At 36.0% G+C, this 18,995-nt stretch overlaps 1 protein-coding gene across 1 annotated transcript in view; it reads right to left on the reverse strand.

Moving 5' to 3' along the window:
- Nucleotides 1-18,995, reverse strand: part of LOC150097992 (START domain-containing protein 10-like) — a 148,753-nt gene that overhangs the window by 69,266 nt on the left and 60,492 nt on the right. Inside the window, exon 3 of the mRNA XM_090406185.1 lies at nucleotides 889-992. Within this exon, the coding sequence (XP_090262311.1) occupies nucleotides 889-992 (104 nt within the window). The remainder of the gene's footprint in view (nucleotides 1-888; nucleotides 993-18,995) is intronic.

Consider the following 18,995-nt stretch of genomic DNA (forward strand, 5'->3'; position numbering starts at 1 on the left):
ATAGCTCTTGCCAACTTTGCATCATTTGCAAACAATTACCTATCTAAGCCTGTCCCAATATCATTAACATACAAGGTAAAACATAATAGCCCCCCAAGACAGACCCCTCCTTGCAGCTAGTGACCTTCCTCTTTTGGGATACCACTTCACAACTCAATGATACCTATCTGACAGCCAATTACCTCCAACTACCTAGTCTTTTATCCAATGCCATCAGTCTCAATTTAGTTATCAGCTAATGTGGCAATCTATCAAAGGCCTTTGTAAAATCCAAGCATATTAAAGTATATTCATCCCCCTTATCTAATATTTAACCCAGTGAAGGTTCATGATATTTAACAAATAGTTTCATTTAAATTACAATAAAAAGTGTATACCAAGCTTGTGATAATTTTTAAAAAAATTTGTGAACTTAAATATTGCAATTTCTTACATAAAAATGGATGGTAAGAATAAGTAGTAAAAAGGTATTTATAAATGCATCTTCCATTCATAGCATAAACTGACTATCTAATGATGTACAAAGGACTGGAATTATAAATCAATCTATAATACTGATTTGTTTTCCCTTTGCTAATGGAGTGAGTGAGATAAACATTTTTAATGGGGTGAAGAAGTTCTGGAAAAATTACAAAATATCAAATCTGAGTAAAATCTGTCCAGCCAGAGTTCCATAATAACTTGAGTGTGTCAGACAGATGACTATTACATATTTATGCATTTTGCAAAATGCACTGAACTTAATGAAGCAACGGAGTCTTGTCTTAAGAAACCAAATAAAAGTATAAAACTATCCAGATAACTTAACTAAAGATACATTAGGGATCAAATGATAAAGCAAAAATACTTAACTTGTTAAGTATTCTATAAACAGACTGCATTACAAACCTCATGGTATACAGAATGATTAATGATTAAATATTCTGTTCCTTTATCTAACCAAGATCTCTGAAGTACAAAATCACGATTTTTCAATGGTGACGGACATCTCACTGTGAAAAGAAACATACTTGTTAATTAGAAAATACTTAGCAACTAAATCAATAGTCATAATTTATAGTAAACAAATTAATTTCTGAGGGAAAAAAATATTATCCCTAAAGATAAACCAAGCATTATTATAACATTTTACAGTGAAAAAACCATATGCATCATATCAAAAAGCATACTATATTCAACTTTTAGAAAGGTGCAGGTAGTTATTATCATCATTATCAAAGGACCTCCCCATGGAGGCTGACTGCAAGAGAACTGCTTCAGAAACCATAAATCTTGCTATTCCTTAAACTCACTCACTGTCTATACTTTCACTACCCTCTCAAGCAATGTATACTTCATGTGCCTACACAGTCCATGAAAAGAAAGAAAAAAAAAAAAAAGCTCTACCTCTCCCATTCGCTGCTCCATTGTACAACATTAGGCATGGCTATTTGTTGTTCTGACCATTGAAAAATCTTCTTGGTGTTCATCTAATAAATATGCAGCTTACACTGAAGTAAGATGAGGTCAAATGGCATGAAAATCAAATGTGGTTAATTGACCAAGACTCCGTTTTTGATTTTACTTGGACTTCATTTTCTATCTAAAATTCTAAGAGTCCTAATACAAATCTTGTATGTAAATAATCACAAAAAAATTTTATTTTTGTCTATTTCTGCTACTTGTACTTCTTGTTTATCTTTATGATTCTAATACTACACATACAGTAAATACAGTATGTGTAGTACGATTCTAATACTACACATACTGTATTTACTCAAATATAACCCTCACTTTTTCCCCAAAATTAAAGTTAAAAAATCATGGTGCGATATAAGCAGGGATTTTTGGAAACCGACGTTGACATTTATAATTAAATCCTTAATATTCATTATAATTGTACACATTATTTATAAAATAAATGTATTTAAATTTTGATTATCAATGTTATTTAGGCAATCAGCCGCTCACCTTCATCATCATGCGATATATTTGAATCTTTAGCGACAATGCTTCTGTAATTAAATTAAAACAAACAGTCTCATTATTGATTGTCCTTTTATCATTTCAGAATCATAAGATCACCATGATTTAAAAACATTAAAAATGGGTATGACTTACCAGCAGAGAGCAATGGTAAGCAGAGTGAGATAGCGCAACTACGAAGGCACTCATATAATTGGTGCAGCATCAACAGAAGATCACATGACTCAAAGGCAAGCCAACGATTGTTGAGTTGAAATGCTGATTCTCTTCAAATGAATTCCAAAATATCTGAAACTGCCAATAACAAATCACCATCTATTTCTTAAAGTTTTAAATTTTTTCCATGCGCGAGGTATATGGGAAACTTTGGCAAGTGGTGTCATCCTGTGTGAACAGGTTCTGGATGCTTTTTTTGTTAGTGCTTACAAATAAGTTTGGTGATTTTGTGATGGCTGACCACAAGGAACAGAGAACATGCATGAAATTTTGTTTTCTTTTGAGTAAAACTGCAGCTGACACTATTGTAATGCTCGGTAAGCTTTTAAGGATGACGCTTTAGGTAAAACACAGGTCTACGAGTGGTTTGCTCGTTTCAAAAATGGGAATATGTCAGTTGAAGACCAACCATGATCTGGCTGACCTTCAATAAGCAGAAATGATGAAAACATCGAAAAGGTTTTGCCAGACAATCAATGAAGATTGTCGAAAGATCAGTGAACAAGTTTCTGAAGCAATGTATACTTGTCATGGAGTTCATGGCAGCAAATTTTAACAGAAGATTTGCAAATGAAACGTGTGTCTGCTAAACTTGAGCCTCGTTGCTCACAGGGGATAAAAAAAAATCATATAAATGTTTGCTGTGATTTCAGGGAGCAAGTGCTTAATGACCAGAACTTTCTTTCAAAAGTTGTGACTGGAGATGAGACTTAGTGCTACAGTTATGATTCAGAAGCAAAACAAGCATCAAGCCAATTGAAACATGAAAATTCACTGAGATCCAAAAAAAGCATGTCAAATTCAATCAAATGCCAAGACAATGTTGATTTCTTAATGGAATTGTACACAAAGAATTTGTTCTTCCTGGGCAGACAGTTAACCTACAATATCATGCAGTCTTCTCAATGTTTTGAGAAGACTGTATGATTGTGCGACGAAAATGGGCAGAAATATGGAGTAGCGGATACTGGTTGCAGCACCACAACAATGCCCCAGCCCATACGGCCTTGTTTGTCCAACAGTTCCTGAAGAAAAACAACATGGCAGTTGTTCCCTACCTTCCCAATCTCTCTCTCTCTCCATGTGACTTTTTTTAATTCCCAAAAGATAAAGAAAACCATGAAAGGGCAGTGATATGTTGATGTGGATGAAGTAAAAGAAAAGTCACTAGAGACCATACACACTATTCCAGTTGAACAATTATAGAACTGTTTCCAGCAATGAAAAAATGTTGGGACAAGTGCATTGACTCACATGGAGAGTATTTTGGAGGAAACTAAAACATGGTATTATAAACTTTTAATAATTAAAAAAAAAAAATTCTGATTATTTTTGGGTATCCGTAGTGCATGCGTGTGTTTACAATACATATATAATGATACATAAAACATATGTAATATATAAAGTAAAGAGCATTTCAGAAATACAGGGTGGCCCATAAGTCACAAAGGGGTTTAAACATTTAATAACTTTTATTTATTAATTATTTTTATAATTTTGATAAAACACTGACCAGGCATGCAATCAGGAATACATATCTATACTTGAAGTAGAAAAAGCCATCAAAAGTCTGAAATGTGGAAAGGCAGCTGGAGTAGATGATATTCAACCAGAAATGCTCAAGTATGGAGGTATAAAAGTCTTACAGTGGCTGCACTGCACAGTTCAGAGGGCCTGAGCAGAGGGATGAATTTCAGATGATTGGAGTAGAGCTCTCATAACACCTATATATAAAAAGGGAAATAAAACTGAATGTGAGAATTACAGAGGTATTTCTCTACAGTGTTCCTGGTAAGATTTATGCCAATATACTTGAGAAACGGTTGAGAAGGATTGTGGAAGAGAAGCTTGGTGAAGAACAAGCGGGATTCAGGCCAAATAAAGGCTATCAGGATCAGATTTTTACTTTGCGATAAGTAGTTGAGAAATCATGGGAATATAACAAACATCTGTATTTAAGTTTTATAGATCTGGAAAAAGCATATGACAAGGTGCCAAGAGAAAAGCTATTCCGAACGCTAGAGTCATATGGTGTCAGTGGATCATTATATCAAGCAATACTTAGTCTTTATTTGAGTTGTAAGCCAGCAGTTGGAATTGAAGTATAGGAAGATGGTTTTATGTTAAATCTGGTGTCAGACAAGGATGTACATTATCCCCTCTGTTATTCAATATCTATATGGATCACATTATGAAGGAAAGGGGTATTAAATCTGATATCAAAGGAGATGCTAATGTAGCTCTTTGCTTTATGCGGATGATGTTATACTTCTAAATAAATCTGCTGTTATGTACTGTTTTTTTTCCCTATTCTTATGTTCTTAAAATGTTCACGTTTATCTGTCTTGCTTCCCTTAACCCTATATTATATTTAGATATGGCACTGCATACAATCCCCTTATTAATAGTTTAAGATATATAGCTCAATATGCACTCTTGCTGTTTAAGTAGTCAAGTAAACGACTGACCTTTCCTAAATGTCTGGAATTATCTCCTTTTTAAGGTTCAGGGAGAATTTATTAGTTTTGCTGCACCATCCTGAACCCCTAGATTGGAAATACCTTTCAGCCAAGGAGTGAACGCTCAGACTGGCACATAGTTACTTTGTCATATTTAAAATACCCCACTTTGAAATGATAATACCTTCTATTTCAATTCTAATGCTAGTCGTGACCCTCCTTTATAATATAAAAATATAAAGTCTACTCCCTATACATCCCGCTTCGGTCCAAATCTTTTATGAGTGGTGCATAGGATTCTTAAATGCAGGCAACCAAATGAATAAGAGCAAATGGTTTATTTAACATATTCATAATTATACACAACAGAGAATTTTTAATCATTACTATACTACTAGATTACAAAGTTAAAGATATCAACATATAATGGACACCAATCAACACTTCGGAACAATCTTGTTCAAATTCCAGCGGCTCGCTTTCTCAGTTCTCTAACCAACAAACATTTAAGGTATTAGTGAAACAGTTAGGATCAGATAATGCTATAACACTTAGAATAATTAACAGTCATCACATATACTAGACATAGCCCTTGGCTTGAAATGTAATGTTCACTGCTTTGGTTATATATCACAGTTCTGCCTTAATCTTAATTAGAGTTCTAATCCTTTTGAATGTCCTTGAATCTTAAATTACAAAATTCTTCCTTTCATACAAAACTTGATCAAAGGCTTTACCTTACCGAACTTGAAGATTCATCAGGCTTATCATTCGTTTCTTGGTTCCTTTTCTCAGCACATTGTCTTCCTTCTAGGTTGTGGGTGGGAATTTCATCAGCTTAGGTTGGTCCACTTGGAATTACACATCGATCAGCTATGCCTAGAGATTTCTTGGAGCGTAGACGAAACTGCATCCATTTGGCTTGCTACCTAGCCGCTACTTCCCTGTGTGTAGTAAAACTTCTACCCGCTCACCGTAATACTTGAAACCGGAGGCGACGTGCACCTTGACAGGGCACCAGTAGAACTCAGACCACAGAGAGAGAAAAAAACATAAGGTTCTGGGGGGTTTCCAGCCCTTTTATATCAACCCTATCGGCACCCTTCTGCAATGCTTAATTTTCACCCAATACGCTATTTTCTTGTACTCGAGGGTCTTGCCTTTCCGTAGTGTCTTCTAAGAAGACTTCAGCAGGCCACATGCCTTACGTGTACGGGACAGCTTCAGGCATCTCACTAATCCCGGAGTCTCGCCTGCATACTTTGACCTTGTGTTACTAGTTGGTTATATACAATTCACAAACTTTCTATCATTGCTAGCAGACAAGATATATATTATTTTTATTGTTAATATACAGTTTAGTAGGAACTTCACATGTGAATACTCATAAAAATTGTATTAAACACGTTATCTTAAAGTTTTACAGGCTATTTACAATTATACCAAAATACAAGCATTTCTCTCTTATGTGCTTAAGCTTGTTAAACTATGAATGAAACATCCTTAGTGAATTGTATTCATTCGCAATTTAACACTGCTACAAGTCTGCAAGATTCACTGACTAAATTGAATAACTGTTGCAATAGATATGGTATGAAGGTCAGAAATAACAAGACAAAAACAATGAAAATAGGGCAGAAGCATTGAAAATATCAATTGCATTGTGAATGGAGAACCTATAGAACAAGTAAAACATTTCAGCTACTTAGGCACAATTTTCAGTGAAGATGGTAAACTAAATATGGAAATAGACAACAGAACCAACAAAGCTGGTATGGTAGGAAGTCAACTGAATAAATTTATATGGAATAAGAGAAAAATTAGTTAAAACACTAAATTAGCTATATACAAGCAAGTGTTCAAATCAGTTTTAACCTATGGATCTGAGAGCTGGGTTAAAGCAAAACACTTGACCAAAGACTAGAGACTGCAAATATGAGAGTCCTGAGAAAGATTAGGGGCGTGAACAGATGGCATCAATGGCAATATCATATTAAAAACGAGGATATTTGGAAAGAACTTGACATAGTTAGCATCCAGGAATGTATTAGCAGAGCTAATCTCAGGTGGTATAGTCACTTAAAGAGAATGGGAGAGGCAAGATTAGCAAAACTAAGTGTTCTCTGCCAAGTTGGCAGGAAAAAGACCCAGAGGAAGACCAAGATATAGGTGGATTGATACAGTAAAAAGTGCCTTAGAAGATAGATATATAAATATAGGATCTGACAATGTTGTAGCTTTGACAGGTACAGATTGATTTGGCAGAAAATTGTAGGTAGGAGGTTAGTAATGATGTAAATTTTTCATGTAGTACTATCATATCCTGTACACCCCTTGAGGGTAAATGTCAGGATGATGATGATAAATTACTTTTATTCTTTTTTTTTTTTTTTGTTATAATGAAATATAGAACCTAAAAATTTTAATAGTTATAAAAAACCACATGATATAAATGCCTTCCATTTTTGGCTTCACAAAGATGGGCCCTTTCTACAGCATGTTCCATTACAGCTGTTAATCTTTCTGGCTGTGGCGCCTAATTTCTGCACAAATGTTCTCCTTCAGCTGTTAGATTGTCTGTGGCTTGTTCACATACAGCTTTTCCTTCAGGTAACCCCAGAGGAAGAAGTCATGTGCTGTGATGGCCCGACTTCTGGAGAATGTGATGGCCAATTAATTGCAGTTCTTTGTGAAATTATTCACTCTTTGCATTAGAATAATCAAATGGTGATTTTCAAAATAAAATTTTGAAAATCAGCATTCAAATCATGAAAAAGTTCACAACCCAACAATGAACCACAATTTTGTTTTATTGTTGGGTTGTGAACTTTTCCATGATTAATTTCCCAAATGTTCCTTAAAATACCTGAAAAAAATAAGATGAAAAAAATTAATAATCAAAAAGTTATTTGCATTTTAAATCCCTTCATGGCACCAGTATGCAAAATCCTGTCCTGTCAGGTGTCTCTCCTTCCAGGAGATTGACTACCATGTGTCTCCACCATGTCCTATTCCATGCCTTTCTGCTGCATTCCTCATATCAGAGAGATGTTCAGTCTTCTGTATTTTTCATCCACTCCAGTCTCTGTCTTCCTTTCCTTCTCTTTTCCTCAACAGTTCCTTCAAGAAATGTCCTTTGTAGGCAGTTATGTCTCAGAGTATGTCCAAAATAGCTAACTTTTCTCTTTTTAATTTCTTTTATTAGGCCTCTATAAGAGTACTTCATTTATCTTTTTGTCTTTCCATGATATCCTCATAATTCTTCGCAGCATCCGCATTTCAAAGGCCTCCAATTTTTTCACACTCAGATTGGAGAGTGTCCATGTCTCTACTCCGTATAATAATGTGGGCCATATGTAACATTTGGAGATTCTTAGTCTTTTTTTTCAGATTTAGTTCTCTACATGTCAGTAGCTTTTTCATATTGTTAAAAGTTGACCTTGCAATTTCAATCCTTTTTCTAATTTCATCTTCTGTCCTGCCTTTCTCTGTAATCAAATGTCCGAGGTATGTGCATGTTTGCACCTTTTCTAATTTATTTCCTTTTTTCTTGAAATTATCAAGATTTTTGTCTTTTTAAAGTTGAAACTGAGGCAATACTGTTCGCTGTACTTGAGGGTTTCCTCTATAAGAGTCTTGAGGTCATATTTGTTTTCAGCTAGAAGAACAGTGTCATCTGCATATCTTAGGTTATTAATATTTCTGCCCTCTACAGTGATTCCTTTGAGGTTACTAATTTTATTAAATATTTCTTCTGTGAACAGGTTAAAGAGAATTGGAGACAAGACACAGCCTTGTCTCATCTCACACCTTTCTGAACTGGGAATTCTTCTGAGGTCTCTCTCTATTTATTCTCAAAGATGCAGTCTGTTCCCAGTAAAGATTAGTTATTAACTTAATGTCTTTTCCATCCATGCCTATTTTTGAAAGGATTTCAATTAATTGCTCATGTTAAACATTGTCAAATGCCTTTTTGTAATCTATGAAGCAAAGATATACATCTTTTCGTTTTTCTAGATATCTTTCTATGACAGTTCTCACGTTCAAAATACCTTCTCTTGTACCTACATTTTCCTTGAAGCCACTTTGTGTATCATTTATTTATTTTTCTTCTATTTCTTTCAAGAATAACATATAGGAGGACTTTTGATACTTGACCGATGAGGCTAATTGTCCTGAACTCTTCACATCTTGTAGCATTTGTTTTCTTGGGAATTGGAAAGAAAATTGAGTGATTAATATCTTTGGGTAGAAATCCAGTCTAGTATATCTTATTGCATAAATCTGTTAGAAATTTCAGTCCTATTTCATAGAGAGCCTTCAGCCATTCTGCCAAGATATTATCTATTCCTGCAGCTTTATGTGGTTTTAGTTTTCTGACGGTGTTATGTTGTGACATTTCTTTAATTTATACTTTATTGTGTTCTCCTTTTTGTATCACTTATCTTAGATTGTCACTGTGTAGTATTATTACTAACTATATATTTCTATGGTCTATACACACGAGACCATCGGAACTCTGTACTCACTTATCTACAGTTAAATCTATCCACATAATTGGCCGATTCTTAGAATGATTAAGTATATTAAATAAATTAACAAAGGGTAGACTTCTCAATAGAGTCCGATCCTCAGTAATAATGGTTTGAGTTACTTCATAATCAGGTTCTGGCAATATTTATTTGATCAAGCTGCGCCAGCCAGATCCCTAGGTTAGAAATTCCTCTTAACCAAGGAGTAACCTTCAGAAAATATACTAAGCTAATCAATCTATTAATTATTCTTTGTCTCAATTTATTGCTCTTAAAATACTTTAGTTTGCAGTTGTGGTCTCTGTCATATAATTCTTTCCTGCTCAGATTCAGATATTAGCAAGCGGTGCATTGGATTCAATTCAAGGCACAAAACAGGTTAAGATATTCAAGATACATTTATTAAATTCCTAAGATTACACATTTTCAAAAATATATTCAATTGGAATAGAGGAGTCCTAAGTTATAAAGTTAAACATAGTAACTGTAATTCACACAACATATCCAAGCATAGGTTAATTTCACAGCACAAAATTTTGTTAGCATCTTCTAAATATCCTTACTAGTCTACATATACGCTCAAAACAATCACATCGGTAACTTTATAGATCATTACTCACAACAATTAAAACTACAATTCATTCAATTAATTACTTGAGAAATAGCCCTAAGACTTAAAACACTGGTATCCAATATTCGCTAAAGTCCTTTTCCTACAAGTATAGAGTTCTGAAACATAACATCTCTTTTCTTCTATATTACAATATTCCTCTCTTTCTTAAGAAAGAATTACAAAAGGTTTTAGCATTACCATATTTTTGGAAGTACATTCATTCTGTCATCTTATTCTTACTTTGTCCCACAGAATGTCCGGTCTTCTTCTAGACAATTGTCTCACAGGCTAGGCTAGGCTTGGACTTCATTGTTCTGCCTTTCTTTCCCATCGTGGACTAGAAACAGCATGGCTTGGACCGATCCATGTGGACGTATATTGCAGTCAGTTCCTTCAAGCTTGCTCAGAATGCTGCCGATTATCTCCTCGTCGAATCCTTCCATGCGACATCTCGAAACGATGGCAGTAAATAGCTACACGCCATCGATAAGATACCGAACTTTAACTCTCTCCGACTCCACAAGAAAATCCCTAGTAGATTACAGACCTCGAGAAGGAATAGCCCTCGAAAGGGGGGCAAACCCCTTTTATACCTTCTACCTTCGGCACCCTCTTTTGCGCATGTGTCGTATATTTTATTCGCATCTTCCTGGAAAACATCGAGCGCATGCCATTCCGCACATAAACAATTTGCCGTAGGCTACGCAATTCACCTGAGGTTTTCGTTAGTGGACTTTGAACTTCTGTTACATGCCTTAACATATATCTTACAAAGAATACCTTTTCCAATATAAATTATTACAAAAAATTATCACATCATTTACCTTTAAGTAATATTAATAAAATAGTACTAGCATATGATTCATTAAACAATTTGTATCTTTACCTATGTACAAGCATTTTCATTGTTGTTTAGCTAAAACTTGTTGAATCCTGAATAAATTATTTCTTTAAGGAAATCTTTTCATTCAAGATCTAACAATGGCGTTTTCAACTTTGCAAAGTAAAATGGGTGGTCCTTCTAAATCAGTCTGTTCAGGAATATTATTTCTTTGTTGCTCATATAATTGTCTCGTGTATTCAATCCATCTTTCCATGATTTCTTTTTCATCCATTAGAACATGGTTTCTTGAGTCTCTAATGACACTTGCATGATTTACTATATTTCTCTTGCTTGTCATTTCTCTGATCTCTTCATAATTTCTCTGCTTCTGTGTTTTCTATGACTGTGCATTTATTCTTAATCCATTCCTCTTTGGCTTTCCTGCATTTTTTTTTTATTTCTTTATTCGTGCTTTTATATTCAGGTTTGTTCTTTAACTTTTTTTCTTTGTTCAATCAACTTCAATATTTTTTCATTTATCCAAGGCTTATTCCCTTTCCTTTTTAATTGTGGGAGTGTATTTTAGGCCGCTTCATTGATGCTATTCTTGAATGTTTGCCAGTTCATGTTAATTTCGTCAATTGGTGTTCTATTTTCTGTGCGAGTTGTGGTGTCAGACTTGTTAAGGGATTTTGTGAATTCTTTTATAAAGCAGTCTTTAACTTCTTGGTTGTTAAGTAAGTCTGAAATATAAGTTTCTCTTATGAATGGTTGGCTTGGTATCTTGAGTTTCATTTTGATTTTTGCAATCACTGGGTTGTGGTCCAATCCTATGTCTGCTCCAGGATATGCTTTTGTTTGTCTTATTGCATTTTGGATTCTTTTGCTTATTATTATCATGCAAAGGATGCAAAGTCGAGGTTATATCGTAGTATGTAGTGTTCATGCAAGCTCCTGATAAGATAAGTATTATTTTCAGTTATCGTTGATAAAATTACTTAATATTGCGTAGTTTTGTTTGCCTTGCGTATTTTAGTGCGTCTGTTTGTGTGTTTTTGGTGTGTTATAACTTATAATTTGATAAAACACGTTGCAAATAAGTATGGCACCTGTACGAAGGAAAATGGCAGCCAGTAATGATGGTTCGCCATCTTTATCAAAGAACGGTAGTATAAAAGAAATGAGTCAGTGTACTAGCTGTGAAATGTAAGGTTTGCGGAGTGCGGTCGGAGTGTGAATAGATGATAATAAAGGATTGAATGTGTGTAGAAAATGTAGGGAGAATGAGGAATTGAAGTGTATTTCGGATCGTGAGTGTGATATTTTTGTCAAACTTCAGAATGAAGAAAATAGCGATATGACAAGAAACGGCAAGGTTGTACATGAGAATTATGAGAGTGTGAATGTAGAAAGTGTCAATGATAGTATTAATGGTTTCTCAGAGAATAAAAAAGATCAGATAGATGCATTGAGTGAGATCGCGTTGTTGAATGGTGCGATAGAAAGGGCAAAACAGCAGCTAGAGTGCATGAACAAAAGTCGACTGAATGAACCAACCAACAATAAAAGGTAGGACAGGAAAAATAGGCGTATGAATGTGAACATGAACAAAATGAAGGATAGAGTGCTGTATGGAGACTCATTAGTATGAGGTGTGTTAGTAGAGGATTTGACAAAATCATACCAACCTGGTGCGACCATAAAGGATGTAACTGAGTCTATTAGAGAGTAAAAGGAAAGTGTGAAAGAAATGATTCTTGTGGCAGGTACGAATGATTTGAAAGGAGATAAAATGGAAATGATAGAAGACCTGAATGAATTGTTTGAGTTAGCAAAAGAAAACAGTAAGAGAGTTAGAATGATTAGTCTTTTGCCATGGTATGACAGTGAAATGTTTAAAAGGAGGGCCATAATTGCGAATGACTTTATCGTGGGTTATGTATGACGAGTGGTGTGGAATTTGTGGACGTGTCGAGTGAGTTTGATGGGCGAAAGGATCTATATAAGATGGATGGCTTGCATTTTAATGGTTACGGTGTAAGAAGACTTGAGAAAGTGTTGCTGAATGTAGTGGATGTGCAAATTCAGAGAAACTAGATTTGTTAAGGGGGGAGAGTAGATATACAGTCCTTAGGGAGGCAGATGAATGTAAGAATGAATATAATATGCTAGAGCAAATAAGGACAACAAATCAGAGTGGGATAGTTAATATAAGGCATCAAGTTAGGGTTGGGGCTAATGGGGATCTTAAATTCATGTACACTAATACTAGGAGTATTAGGAACAAGAAGGAAGAGTTTTTGGCCATGGTTGGCACTTCCAGAGCACAGGTTATTGGTATTAGTGAAACATGGCTGACTGTAGATGATATAGCTAGTGGGATTGAATGTGCTGGGTATAGTGTGTTCAGAAATGACAGAGAGAATAAAATGGGGGGAGGAGTATTGTTGATGATAGCTGATGAGCCAAGGAGAATAGAAGTTGAATTGGGATAGAGAAAAGAGCACATTTGAGGCCACTTGGTGTGAGATTGTGGCTAGCAGAACTAAATATACAATTGGGTGCTGCTATAGACCAGGTGATGGAAAAGATGGTGGTGACAGTATGCACAAGCAAATAGAAGAAATGGGTGGAAGGAGGGTGATTATCATGGGAGATTTCAACTATGGTCGCATTGATTGGAGTGAGGAGAGAACACACGGGAGGAAGGAATTGGATTTTATGCGGTTATTAAGGGATAACTATCTGCGACAGCATGTAATGGAAAATACTAGGGGTCAGAGAGTGCTTGACCTATTAATTACATCTGAGGATTTGGCTGTAACAAATATGACCACATTGCCACCAATCGGTGAGAGTGACCATAGGGTCTTGACTTGGGAGGTGGCTAAAGGTGTAGAATTTTCAATTAAGACAGGGTACATGTGGAATTATCGGGCTGGAAAGTATGACAAGCTTAGGAGTTTGATTGGCTCAGTACCATGGCATGTACAACTGCAAGGACTAGAAGTTGATAGTGCATGGGAGGTAGTTAAGAAGTGCTTGCATGAAGCAATGGCTGACTGTATACCTAGAGTCCGAATAATAAATCAAGTAGGGGTTAAATGGATGAATAACACCATTAAGATTGAGCTGCAAAAAAAGAAACAACTATGGAGGGAATTTAAGGAGAAAGGTGACCAACAGACAAATGAAAGGTATAAAGCACAGGCCAGAAGGGTGATGAGTGTGGTAAGAAAAGCAAAAAAGGATTACGAAAGAACATTGGCCATGCAGGCTAAACTGTTTTTTAGATATGTAGCAAGTAAAAGGAAAATTGTACATGGCAGAATGATTTTAAAGAATGCCGATGGTAGGGAGGTAACTGAATGAGTTGAGATAGTTGAGTTACTGAGTGAGCACTTTGCAAGAATATATCATCCAGGTGGTGACATTGCAGAAACGAATAAACCAGTAAATTATACGGGAATTGTGGTGAATGAAGTGGAGGTGAGTAGTATATTGCATAACCTCAATGTCAATACATCTGTGCGATTGGATGGTATACCAGCTCATGTAGTACGAGAAGCAGCTAAAGAATTGTCAGTACCCTTGACCATTTAGCTTAATTTGAGTCTTGGGTCTGGGTTAGTCCCGAGCGGGTGGAAGGAGGGGAAAATAGTTCCACTGCATAAAGGTGGTTCCAAGACTGCTGTTGTAAATTACCGACCGATTAGCATATCAGGAATCATTGTCAAGGTCTTAGAGAAATTAGTCAAGAAAAGAATACAGGATTGGATAGATGAAAATGGGATATTGTATGGGGGACAACATGGTTTTGTGAAGGGTAGATCATGCCTCAGTAACTTGCTCACGTTTTATAACACAATGACGGCTGAACTGGATAGGGGTAGTGGGTTTACAGTGATACTACTGGACCTTGCCAAGGCCTTTGACAGGATACCACATGGAACCCTAATCAGCAAACTGGAGCAAATGGGGATGGATATAGGGTTGGTGAGATGGATAGGAGGGTGGTTGAAGGAGAGATACCAGAGAGTGGTTTATTCAGGAGTGGAGTCAAAAAGACGTCTTGTGACTAGTGGAGTGCCGCAGGGCTCTGTTCTAGGACCACTGCTTTTCAATTTGTTCATCAATGATATTGGAAAGGATTTGAGAGGAAGTGTTCACTTGTTTGCTGATGATGCAAAGTTGGGTAGAGCAATTATGAGTGCACAGGATGTCAAAATTTTACAGGATGATTTGGATAGTTTGGAGGACTGGGCTAGGAAAAATGGATGTCAATTTAATGTGCCAAAGTGTAAGATTATGCACTTTGGGGTGAAAAGAATAGCAGCAGTATATCGCGTTGGTGGAACCGTACTCTGGGAGATTGATGATGCCAGGGATTTTGGGAGTGCTGGTGGATAGGGAGTTGAAGTTTAGGGGGCACATTGCAAAAGTGACTAAAACAGCTCACCAAATCACTTGGCTTATGAAAAATACTTTAACATGCAGAGACAAACAAGTTGTTGTTCCTCTGTATCGAGCCTTGATAAGACCCCATCTGGACTTCTGTGCCCAGTTATGGGCACCAGGGTTTCTTCGTGATGGGGAGGAAGTGGAGAGGGTCCAGAGACGAGTGACCAAGATGATAGCAGGTCTGTGGAATGAACCTTATGAGAATAGGTTGAAGATTTGTGGGTTGCAGAAATTGGACGATAGGCGAAGGAGGGGTGATATGATTGAGACATTCAAATTACTGAAGGGTTTTTATAAGATTGATCCAGAAGAAATTCTTGAAAATATGACTGGTGGTGGGAGGACTAGGGGCCATGCATGGAAGCTGGGCAAGAGCGTGGTTGACAAGGGTGTTAGAGCTAGGTTTTTTACTTGGAGAGTGGTGAATAAGTGGAATAAGCTTCCAGTAAGCTTCTGTTTTGGGCACTACGACCGTGAATGAGTTGAAGGCAAGATATGATAGATACTGTGTGAATGTTGAATAGTTGTTCTTGACATGATGTTAGGGCCTCCCTCGATGAGTCTATCGACTCCTTAGAGTTTCCCGGAACAACAACAATAATATTATTATTATATAATCAATTTGGTTTCTATAGATGTCCCCAGGGCTTTTCCATGTATAGTCTTCTGGGAGGATGTTTAAATAGTGTGTTGGCAATTATTAGGTCATTGGTTTCACAGAATTTAATTAATCTTTTACCTCCTTCATTTCTGGTTCCAAGCCCTTGGTTTCCCATACAAAACAAAATTTTTTCTGAGCCCACTTTTGCATTTCCTTGTGTATTCAAAATAGTGACAATCAAATACTAATAAATAACGTCATTTTTTTTTTTCATCTAAATATAATTATTTATCTTCACAGTAAATATATTTTGGTGCAAAAATAATACAGCTATCTGGTTAAAAATCAGGTGCTAAATAATATGAACAATTCAGATGAAGACTTAAATTAATTATTTTAGTAGTGTGTTATATGTTACAAATAATTTAGCACTGATCAGCATTCAAGGAATAACTACCTGAGAGTTATTAAATGCACAATATATGAACTTGTCCATTATGCCTGCATTGAATATCTGTAGAAATAGTTCATTACAGAAAACTAAGCATAGCATATGTGAGCCATAAGAAGCAGTAGATTTCTATTTTAAGTTTAAAAAGGATATGCAGTAAAAAATTAAATATGCCAAAGAAATCAAAAGTTTGAGAATTTTTCAAGGCAGTAGCAAACTCAGAAGATTAATGCATAGAACATTCCACAACCAAACGTGATATTATTTTGCAGAATGATAATGAAACACAGGAAGGTAATGCCAAGGTAATTATTATTATTATTATTATTATTATTCCTGACACCTCCAAGCAGTCCGAAGACTCATCGTGAGAGGACACCTACAACTGTCTCAACCACTACATCAAACCTCTACTACAAATCATCTCCATCAACACCATCTACTGCTCACCTCCACCACCACAACTGGTATTCTATGTCTATAAATTGCATGTGTTCTGAAGGGCCGATTTGTCTGTATGTGGGATGAAAAACCCAAGTTTCCGGGATAAAAAACCCTGCTACCTCTGTTTGAGATTGGCTAAATCACCTTCGATTGAAAATCATAAAGATAAAGATTCCTCCATTCGTGACGAGAATCGAACTCAGGCCTATTCCAATCGAAGGGTGCAATGTACCGTTGTTCTTCCAATTGCGCTACAGAGGCGCTTAAATCTAGGCTCTTTGAATTTTTGGGGCAGTATTTTGAAGACAGGCATGCAGATGGCAGTTCATTTGAGACAATCTGGTGTGAGATTGAGTTCAATAGGACAAAATATACAGTTAGCTGCAGCTATAGGCCAGGGGATGCTAGAGATGATGTGGAAGACATATCAGCAAATTAGCACAATGAGTACAGGTCAAGTAATTATTATAGAGACTTCAACTACAGAGACGTAGACTGGGAAGAAAGATCAAATGGTAGGAAGGAAATGGAATTTATACTGAGAGATAATTTACTTGAAGCAGCATGTGATGGAGGGGACTTTGGGCATGAGAATGTTGAGTGTGACTGTAGAACTGAAAGAATACAAATGATGCAACATCATCAGCAAGTGACTGCAGAACAAAAGAAAATGAAAGGAATGAGAGATTTGAAAAATGAGTTGATCTCGAAGAGAAATGAGATGAGGTATATGTACATATGGGATTAGATATTTGGTGAACACAAATGAAAAGATAAGACAGAACAGAATAAATAAACTGAATGAGAGGGTGCAAAAGATCTGTTTTATCCAAAAGAGAGAAAGAATGGAATGAATAATATTGTAGATCATCGTCATCAAATTCCTGATGGTGTACAGGATATGATAGTACTACATGAAAAATTTACATCATTACTAACTTCCTATCTACAATTTTCCACCAGATTAGTCTGTTACTTGTCAAGACTCCAATATTATCAGATCTTATATTTCTGTCATCTAAGGCACTTTTTACCATATCAATCCACCTATATCTTGGTCTTCCTCTGGGTCTTTTTCCTTCCAACCTGGCAGAGAACACTTGTTTTGCTAATCTTTCCTCGCTCATTCTGTTTAAGTGACCATACCACCTGAGATTAGCTCTGCTAATGCATTCCTGGACTGACGATGTCAAGTTCTTTCCTAATAGCCTCGTTTTTTATATAATATTGCAATTGATGCTATCAGTTTGTGACGTTAATCTTTCTCAGGACTCTCATATCTGCAGTCTCTAGTCTTTGATCAAGTGTTTTACTTCTGACCCAGCTCTCAGATCCTTAAGTTAAAATTGGTTTGAACACTGTCTTGTATACAACTAATTTAGTGCTCTGACTAATTTTTCTCTTATTCCACATAAATTTATTCAACTGACTTCCTATCATACCAGCTTTGTTGATTCTGTTGTCTATTTCCATATTTAATTTACCATTTTCACTAAAAATCCTGCCTATGTACCTGAAATGAAATGTTTTACTTGTTCTATAGGTTCTCCATTCACAACACAGTTGATATTTTCAATGATTCTGCCAATTTTCATCGTCTTTATATTGCTGACCTTCATACCATATCTTTACAACAGCTATTCAATTTAGTCAGGGAATCTTACAGACTTCTAGAGGATTTATTTAGAAGTATAACATCATCCGCATAAAGCAAAGAGCTGATATTAACATCTCCAATTTTGATATCATGTTTAATTCCACTTTAATTCATAATGTGATCCATATAGATAATGAATAACAGAGGGGATAATGTACATCCTTCTCTCACACCAGATTTAACATTAAACCATCTTCCTGTACTTCCTTCAATTCTAACTGCTGACTTACAACTCAAATAAAGACTAAGTATTGCTTGATATGATGCCCCATTGACACCATATAACTGCAGCGTATTGAATAGCTTCTCTCTTGGCACCTTGTCATATGCCTTTTCCAAATTGACAAAACTTAAATACAGATCTTTGTTATATTCCCATGCTTTCTCGACTATTTGTTGTAAAGTGAAGATCTGATCCTGACAGCCTCTATTTGGCCTGAATCCAGCTTGTTCTTCACCAAGCTTTTCTTCCACAATTCTTCTCAACCGTTTCTCAAGTATACTTGCATAAATCTTGCCAAGAACACTCAGTAGAGAAATACCTCTGTAATTCTCACATTCAGTTTTATTTCCCTTTTAATATATGGGTACTATTAGAGCTCTATTCCAATCATCCAGAATTCGTCCCTCTATCTAGGCCTTCTAAACTATGCAGTGCAGCCACTGTAAGACCTCCTCCATACTTGAGCATTTCCGGTCGAATATCATCTACTCTTGCTGCCTTTCCAGATTTCCAACCTTTGATGCCTTTTTTACTTCAAGTATGGATATGT

The sequence above is a fragment of the Typopeltis vanoorti genome, chromosome 16, assembly GCF_054136105.1.
Source record: "Typopeltis vanoorti isolate ZY-2024b chromosome 16, IOZ_Tvanoo_1.0, whole genome shotgun sequence".
In the NCBI taxonomy this organism is placed as follows: Eukaryota; Metazoa; Arthropoda; class Arachnida; order Uropygi; family Thelyphonidae; genus Typopeltis; species Typopeltis vanoorti.